Genomic DNA, 9217 nt, shown 5'->3' with positions numbered 1-9217 from the left:
CAATATTGTTTTCTGTACTACGGCAACCACACTTTACAAAATCTTTATTTGACGCCACTTTACATTCAGCCATGCTCATTATCTGTTGTTTGCTTGTTTGTTGTGTGTTTACTTGTGTGTTTGTTTGTTTTGCTTTTATTGTAGAAAATGCTGCTGTGGTAAAGGAATTTCCCTGCTGTGGGATGAATAAAGTATAATCTAATCTGATCTAACAGCAATCAGCATCATGTTGCAACAGAGAACCGAATCAAAAGACCAGAGAAGTGAGGATAAACATGACAACATGTTGAAATGTTACATAACCAGTTGTCTACCACTGATTTTGTGATCATCTCAAATGTTATCAGGCAAATGATGTTTTACTGTCAATGTAACACAGTATTGCTGTAACAGCTTTATTCATTGTAAAGGTGAAGAAATTGGATTGCATTTGACTGTTTTGCTTTGGAAATATCATATTTCCCAAAATGAAATAAACAACTGCATTATAATTAACGTTTTGTGCCATTAATTAACATTAATGACACAAAATCTCTCATGCACAAATTATCTGCTAACCTGTGATTCAAATAAAAGTGAAAGCTTTGCTGCCCTCCTGCGACAGAAGAAGCTCCTTCAACTGGCTTAAAACGATGCTGCTTTTAAGGAACGTGAAAATACAGTAATTACGACATGATCGTTGAAAACCTGTTTTGCTCAAATTTCTTCAGGCAAACAAACCCCAGTTTTTTAAGTTTGTATACAACAGGAACAAACAACCCTTGACTCAATTTTTAATTTGTGAGTGTTTGGTGTAAGCGTTGTTTACTATACAATAAACCAGATAGAACTCGAATTGGTGTCGCGTAATCTCCCATAGACATTGAACGCATCACCAAGACCAGACTGGCTTCCACATTGTTAACGTTGATTTCTCCCGTTCAAGCCAGCATTTCTGTCTTCCGTCAGCCAAACTGGGGTCACAGGCTCACACAAAACGCATGAAATATCGGCTACGTTTCGCAGCGGGACAGACACCGGCAAACTGTAAGATACTTTACAGTGAATTCATACAATTGTAGTCAGTTGTCGGGATCAAGAAAGAGCCAGTGACGCTCGGACTACAAGCTAACGTTAACCTTAATGTTCACGATTCTGTAGCTGTATTTCATATACGTTAACGTTAACGCACAGGGGCGAGTCGTGGTTTTAATTTAGGAAAAGCGTAATTTTTAGGCTTTTAATATAGGTTTTTAAGCGTGTGACATTTTAGTACACTCTCAAACATTGTTAAACACCTGTCCGGGTCATTATTCGAAGAAGGTATGACTTTATACTCAGCAGTCATTTCTTGCTGGACTGAAAGGAGGAGACGTTAGCGTGTTACCCATGGCTACCCCAAGCTTTCATAGGGGGGGGGGTCAGTTGCATTCCTAACCAGCCGGTGGTTATAAACTCATGGTTATATCACTATTATATTTAATACTGGCAGCTGTTATAGCCCAACAATTCAAACGGGTGCCCGGGAAATTGACAGAGATAGCTAGTAGTGTCCGGGAGGAAAGATCAGCTCCAGGAGTCGTGACGTCGCCACCGGAGGAGCAGGTTCATTGCTCCGTCAGTTTGGCTTCCTTTTGTTGACTGAACGCCCACCTTTTCCAGTCAGGTTTCATAGTCGAGGTTTAATGGTGTATTCTCCCCCTGTTGATGTCTTTTCCCACTTGGTTTGGAAGCTCTAACATGAGGAGGATTGCTGGCTGTAACCCTGCCCAGACCGGAGGCTGCTGGTAGGGATGGTGCCGCTTTGAAGAGGCTGTTTCGGAAGACATGCCAGCGGTCGGGGGAAAAGGGAGGAAGTGCCTGGACAACATGACTCTTTTCAACCAAGAAAATGTTGAGGAATTTTACGAAATTGGAGACGAGCTGGGAAGGTAAGTTTTAATTTATATTCCTTATTCCTAATGCGTATAAACTTCCCCTTTCTATGGTAGAGGTGTGTGAGAAGGAGGGCGGGGAAATACCTTATTACATCTTTAAATTTGCATGATTATATTTAACATGTTAACCCATCTATCCAAACTTAATATATGTTTTAATGCCATACTGCACACAGGACTATGCATACAGAAGGGTTTAGTCTATAAACACATACACTAATGCATGCTCTCATTTAAGCATGCAGCTTGACATGCATCCCCCAACTGTGAGTGCGTCTGATGAATGCAGTCCATAATGCATCATTGTCAGTGATGAAGAGGTTAGCGTCTGTAACTGTTGCTGCCTCTTTCTGGAGATTTATTGCAGGAAGGTGCCAGACGCTATCATTGTACATCTTTACAGGGAGAGGATTTACATTATAGCACAGCCGGCTTTTATTTCATCCAGACTGTGTTTGGTCAAAGGTGGAAGCTTGACAATGGGCAAGAAAAGGTTGAATGTAGACAAGACAGGTGTTTTGGTTCTTGGGGCTGGTTTTTTTTTTTGTCTGAAAAGTTGCTTAAATGACCAAGCAGGGCGGTCACATTACTGCTAAAGAGTGAGTGGTATTCTTGATTTGCTGTGCTGTCCTTTTAAACAGGAAACCATTGTGTCAAAACTGTTTTCAGTTTAATTCCACCGCTGCACAGATAAAAACAAAAAAACTGCGTTATCCTATAATGCATCAACCTATCCTCACAGTAGATCGCAGACAGCTTCTCAAATGACTGTCAGAAACATGGAAATGGATCTTTGTGAGTTTTTGGTTATCAAAGTGACACATGTACTCCGTGTTGGTAATAATCAACCTATTGTTTTCGGCTCTCCAGGGCCTGTCTGGCAACACTGCTTCTCCTATTAGTGCTCACCTTCCAGCACTGTGGGGGAGAGCTGAAGTTGCTGTAGCTGCTTCACTATGCTACTTTGGTAATAGAGACGATTGAGGAGCTTTGTGTAATGGGATTGGATTTCTGGCTGGAGGTAAGGAGACGGCTATGTGAGTGTGATAGCCTCATTTGGTCGTTGCCCCAACACCAGGATCCATTCTCTATTGTAGTTTGATTAGGAGAGAGAGGATCTCAAATTGGGTGTCTACCCTCATAGTGTGAAGATCATGGACTTTTCAACATTAAGAGTGCTAAAGTGGGCTCTAATGGAAAACAGCCCAAATAGAGTATTGTAGAAGTCTGTTTTTGGAAGGATTTAATTTCTTTATGAGACAGAAGAATTATGTATGACTTAGAGGAGATCTAGGCTGCTGCATGATATGGAAAAAGACATTTAGCACAGCTTTTGATAGCCTGGTTAATCTCCAAAACTCTGCTACACTTAACATATGGTTGATATTCAGTATTAGCCTACATCTGATAATATCTACTCATGAACAGAAATTAATAATCTGTCAGTGAAGGACATGTTTTGGATTGGCTAAAAAGGCATGCACCTTGTCTCAGACTTGAACTGGACACTGGGCCTCATGCATGTATTTCAAATTTTGTCTTAGGTTAGTGAGACATTTTTAGCATCTAACTTCATGTCAAACCATCCCTTTTTATTTCTCTCACAGTACAGCCAGGCCTATGCTCTGACACTAAGTTGACAGCAGTATTCATATTTTCTACCTGTTTTGGTTCTCATAGTACAGCTACAGACATTGCTAAGTTTTAATCAGGGCTTTATTTAACTTTTACGTTAAATTGTAATAAATTAATTGCTCACAAATGGTGTGGAAACAGGTGGTATTAATATATAGCCTTTGGAGGACATTGGTCATACTTACAATCCAAACTCACAAATGGGAACCTACCTGTGAACAGATAACACTCAATATGGCAATTTTGTTCACTTACATACAGTTTACTGAATCTGACTTACTTAACACTTGTACTTCCAATGTTTAGGATACTGATATAAAAATTACTAGCAATATCGTGGCATGTTAACAAAAAATGTTCAAGTACTTTCTGACATGCTTTAACTTGAATTAAATTTGGTATAACCAGTTAGTTAATGATGAAAACTGGAGTATCTGTCTATGTATTGGCCAGATAACAGCGGCGTGACCTGCTGTGTAATGCCTTGCACACTTAAAGACAGAGTGTTTTTTGATCTGACTGTACTCCAGGCTCTCAACTTTGGCTGGAATGGGAACGAAGCCCATTTGTTTTTTCAAAACTGGAAATCACCCAAGCAGGGACTTGAGACTGCACTGACACCACTCGCTTTGGTGTGCAGGCATGGTAGAACCGAAGGCTGAAGAAGCCAAGCATTTAAGCTTTAATAGTATCTACAGCAGCTACAGTGAGCAGGCAAGCTCAGTATTATGAGGAGGAGGGTGTGTGGAGGAAGCAATGCAGCTGCAGAATATAGTAAATACAGCCAGAGGAGATGTGTAATGCTTATTTAAGGTTGAAGTGTGCAGTCTGATAATTTCTCAAAAGTGTATTTTTAGCCACTGGAATCACCTGCTAAGGCTAGAGTCTTCACTATCCAGAATGCTTGATGACCTGAACCAGTCTTTTTCGTGTGTGTGTGTGTGTGTGTGTGTGTGTGTGTGTGTGTGTGTGTGTGTGTGGGGTGTGTGTGTGGGTGTGTGTGTGTGTGTGTGTGTGTGTGTGTGTGTGTGTGTGTGTGTGTGTGTGTGTGTGTGTGTGTGTGTGTGTGTGTGTGTGTGTGTGTGTGTGTGTGTGTGTGTGTGTGTGTGTGTGTGTGTGTGTGTGTGTGTGTGTGTGTGTGTGTGTGTGTGTGTGTGTGTGTGTGTGTGTGTGTGTGTGTGTGTGTGGTGCGCTAGCCAAAATGTTTACCAGTCCTCATAAGGTGCAGAAGGCCACAGCATTTGAATTACTAGAAGCGCAAAATGAGTCATTTGGGAATTGATAGTCACATCAGGTTAGGGTTGGCCTCCAGGCGAGGCATCAAGTTGTTGCTGCATTAAATTTAAATTGCTGCATTAAATATATTTATATTTTTTGCAATTTAGGAATGCAAGTTATTTTTATTGGTACTTTTTACTAGTTTTGTGAAATCTTATTTATTTATAATGTAAATGCTTTGTGTGTCTTTTTAAACTCAACTTGACTCTGAGTAACTACTGCACAAGAGTTCCTATGTGTGAAAACACAAATGGCAAATAAAGTTCTTGATTCTAAAGAAAGTGTGATAATCCCGGGCAAATGCACCAGTGGTCAAATTCTCCCTTTTGAACTGTGTCCAAAAAATGGCTGGTTAGGCTGTAATCCCAGCTGTGTTTTAAAGGGCCCCTAATAGAAATAGCCACTGCTGCTGTTCTCCTCCCAACCCCTTTCTCTAATAAACCCAGCACTGGCCGCATCTGTGCTCAATTTATCCCTCTAATTGCCTCACAGATTGGCAGAAAATTCTCACTTTGGGCCCTGAGATCAGCAGGGGAATTACTGAAGACATGCTCACTGGCATTTAAAAAGATCTCCTATTTGATACCTCTTCAAAATGATGGTTAAGTGAAACGAGGCGCATCGTTGAAGCATTCAAGGGTTTCATAATGGTGCTGTGTTGCCTGGATGTGAAACGGCAGGGATAAAACACACTCTCAGGCCTTAGGGCCTCTTTAGCCTGCAGATGAGGAATAGCAGCACAGCATGTACTTTTCTACCCCCAATGGGCTCCCATACCTAATATTTGTTGCATAGTTCAATAATATGTGCTAAAGCTAAATGAGTAGTCATTTAATACTTACAGATTAGCTGATTAAGATTTGCTGTGCGTGCGCGTGCGTGTGTGTGTGTGTGTGTGTGACATCTTTGTTGATTTCTTTAGGTTGATCAGGCAAAAATAAGATGTTTGAAGCATTCTCTTCACTATTTCATAGACTAAACAATTGATCTGTTATTAGGAAAACAAGCTAATTAATTGATAATGAAAATAATAATTAGTTGCGTCCCTAATATATCTATGCAAACATCATTAACACCATAATTTGACAGAAAAACTCTAAACTGAAACCAATTAAATTCTAATGTGGCCAAGCAGCTCTCAGATGACTCTCTCCTGTCGTTTGGGGATGGGGGAAATCTGGAACACCATACAATCTTTGCAATCAAGTATTTTTCTGCAAAACAGAACAGCATCCAAGTTTGCATGAAGAAACAGGCTGTCGGGTCATGTGAGTTAAGTTAAGTTCAGTTTTTTTTTTCTTCAGTTTCCATGTTGTCATTAGGTTGGAGACCCGCTGACTCAGCTGCTTTCTGACTTGGAGAGAGAAACATGAACTGACTGTTGGTTTGTGCCTTTAATTTGGTCCACAAGGCAGCTTTACAGTGCATATTTTTGCAGTGCTCTGCCTTTATCATTAGTCTGCATTAATCTGACTGATGTGTGGCTCTCCACCAATTTGTGTGTGTGTGTGTCTGGGTGTGTGTGTGTGTCTGTGTGTGCGTGTGTCTGGGTGTGTGTGTCTGGGTGTGTGGTTGCCGTTTGTAAAGGAGGAGGGGTTGGTGTATTTCAGCAGGGATTCTGCAATGCAAATGAACATACAGGGCATTAAGCTGTGACTGTATTTGGGTTATTCCTTAGCAAAAATCACCTCAAAGACCCATTTCTATGAATACAAAATAGGATTATATGCAAGACATCCACACAGCCTCCTGATATAATTTAAAATTAAGTTTTTCCTCAAGAGACTGCGAGTCTCTTTGCACTAAAAATATACAGTATATACAGAATATTCACTACTGTTACTGAAATCCTTTTTTTTCAAACACACCACCAGCACCAGCTAATGCCATGTACACACTCCATGCAGACAAGGGCCCAGCTACTGACCTAGATTTGCCCCCCTACCCTGGATTGGTGGAGGGGCAGTCGGGTTAGCAGGGGTGTCCTTGATGAGGCCTGCCACTTACTCACCCACCCTAACCCACCCCCCTCGACCCCAGGGAGCGGCAGTGCTGTTGCATAAATGCAGTGTTAGCTCTTTATTCTGAGTCCAAGGATTTGGCTTTTAACATTTAGTTTCAGGTTATTCTATTATTCATTAATAACATGCTTAAGTAACTAGTGTTTATAACAGCTTTGATTTGAGGTTATTTTATATTGATATTCCACTGGAAGAAGAGGAAATTCAGAGTTTACACAATGTGACTAAATTGTGACATAGTTTAGTAGTTCCCATTTTGACCCTGAGTTGAATTTAACGGTTTCAATCTGTAAGGGTTGTCCCTTTCCTTTAAATTGATGCCTGTTTTGCCTAGAGCTACTGGAGATAATTGTAATACAATAGTGATTTAATGACTTAATGAAAGCTTGTATATCGGGTCACTGACTGTAATGCAAAATTATGTAGCTCAAAGGGGTGATAACCTTTACATTTTTGCTGTAGCTTAGCAAATCACTTGGGACTGAAGATGTCTACAAAATATCTGCCCAATGTTCATTGTTGGCATAGGCATCAGATGTGGGGTCAAGAGGTCAAACAGAGAATTGATAATATGGAAAGATGCCATTGATAACATCACAAGACGTCTTTCTTTGGTTGCAACTTTATTTTAGTCATTTAGTCTGACACACTGATCTACAACACCGAGTGCAAAAGCTTCAGAATGCATTAGAGTTGGGCGATGTCCCCTAAAGTGGCAGTTGACGATGTTTACAGTAAAATGTCAGGATGGATGTCGGGGTGGTGGGGTCTCTGTGATCTGCGTAACGACAGTACAGTGGAACGTTTGCCTTTAACAGAGTGACAGTAATAACCTAATATACCATCATTACTGTAATTAAACTACATTAAACTCTTGCAGCGCACATGAACATGGTTGCATCGACATCGCCATGTACGCACGCGCGATAGTCACATCGCAGGACGTTGCGATGTTGACGCTTATCCTTTTTTGCTGCTTGATAGAAAAGTAAACTTTCACCGTTCTCCTTTTTAGATGATTATTACCGGCCGACCCTTCCCCTTTAAGACAGGTAGCCATGTGGGCAGCGTGTGTATGTGACTTTAGTCTGAAAGGTTTGTTCTGGGAAGGGAAGCTCACCATGTTCGATGGGTAGTCAGTGAAGCTACAGCAGTCAGTGTTTTATGTTTGTTGAAAATGCAAACTAAATCACCTGATTAATGCAACATAATCACAACGTCTCATGGCCATTTCCCCCAGTAGAAAGCTGCTACCAGCCAGGCTAAAGCTAATATAGTTAGCCTAAAGAAACAAGGGGTCCGTCCGTCCCAACTAACGTTACGGTTCGGAGCCGCGACACTGGAAACGTAACCCTAATCTACTAAAGAAGTCTATGTCTGATCTAACGTAATTTACACTGATTTAATTGTTCTTGGATACACAGTTTGTTGCTAGTGCGTGTGACATGCAGGTATATTCTACCTAATTTCCGTCTCCAAAATCACTTTAGAAGAGTAGCATCACAGCACTTCCTTGCTTTGGTGTTTGTAAAGCCTTAAAGTTTAACAAAGAATAGTTCACATTAGAAAAGATCCTTTTTCACTTTTATCTTTTATGTAGATTCACTCTCCTACAAAACCACTGCAGTAGTCAAGACAGATTATTTCCAAATAGAGCTATTTGTGTCATCTTTTAAAAATTACTTTGTCTTTTTTCATATTGCAAATATATCGCAGGGAAAAAAAATATTGCAATGTCAGTTTTTTTCCAATATTGTGCAGACCTACCGAGGCGTGGCTTTGCTAGTTTAAGGACGACGCAGTTGTCAATTTCCCTTCCACTTGGATTAGCGTGTGTCTGACAGGGTGGGGGGGAGTGGTGGCTCTCCACCGTGATGCCGGTCAACCATCACGATGCACAACGCTAGTCTGCATTACCAAGATTATGTAGCAGTAGCAAGGAGCGTATGGAGTCAAAGAGACATGATGATTACTGTGACTTTATAATTGAGAAATATAAATGAGGAAAAAGCTAATAACAGTGTAGTTTGTTTGACTTAAAACTGAGTGGAGAATTAGTTTCTAGTGTAGAAGTAGAGGTACTGTCCGACAGTATTCCTGCAGGGTTTACATTTGAAGTCCGATTTTCTGCCTATTCTTGCTCTCTCTGGCTATGTCTCAAAGGGCAGTCTGATCTCTGCCTAGATAACTTAAGCCTCGTGATTGTTCCAGTAAGACTTCTCAAATTGCGTTCATTTTACGACTCAAATTGAAATCTTACTCACTTAAAATGTTCTCGAGGAGCATAATGAGTTATTTTCAATTAATTTCTGTAGTCAATGGAGGATAATTGGATCCCTGCCAACTGTGTTTGCGTGCGTGCGTGCG

The 9217-nt window shown here is 40.7% G+C and overlaps 1 protein-coding gene across 1 annotated transcript in view; it reads left to right on the top strand.

The window, feature by feature from the left end:
* Positions 1 to 844: 844 nt before the first annotated feature.
* Positions 845 to 9217, top strand: part of dapk1 (death-associated protein kinase 1) — a 94644-nt gene continuing 86271 nt past the window's right edge. Inside the window, exons 1-2 of the mRNA XM_032516765.1 lie at positions 845 to 1026; positions 1713 to 1910. Of these exons, the coding sequence (XP_032372656.1) occupies positions 1807 to 1910 (104 nt within the window). The 5' untranslated portion in view covers positions 845 to 1026; positions 1713 to 1806. The remainder of the gene's footprint in view (positions 1027 to 1712; positions 1911 to 9217) is intronic.

This window comes from Etheostoma spectabile, chromosome 5 (assembly GCF_008692095.1).
Source record: "Etheostoma spectabile isolate EspeVRDwgs_2016 chromosome 5, UIUC_Espe_1.0, whole genome shotgun sequence".
Taxonomy (NCBI): Eukaryota; Metazoa; Chordata; class Actinopteri; order Perciformes; family Percidae; genus Etheostoma; species Etheostoma spectabile.
This window is presented reverse-complemented; position numbering and strand designations above follow the sequence as displayed.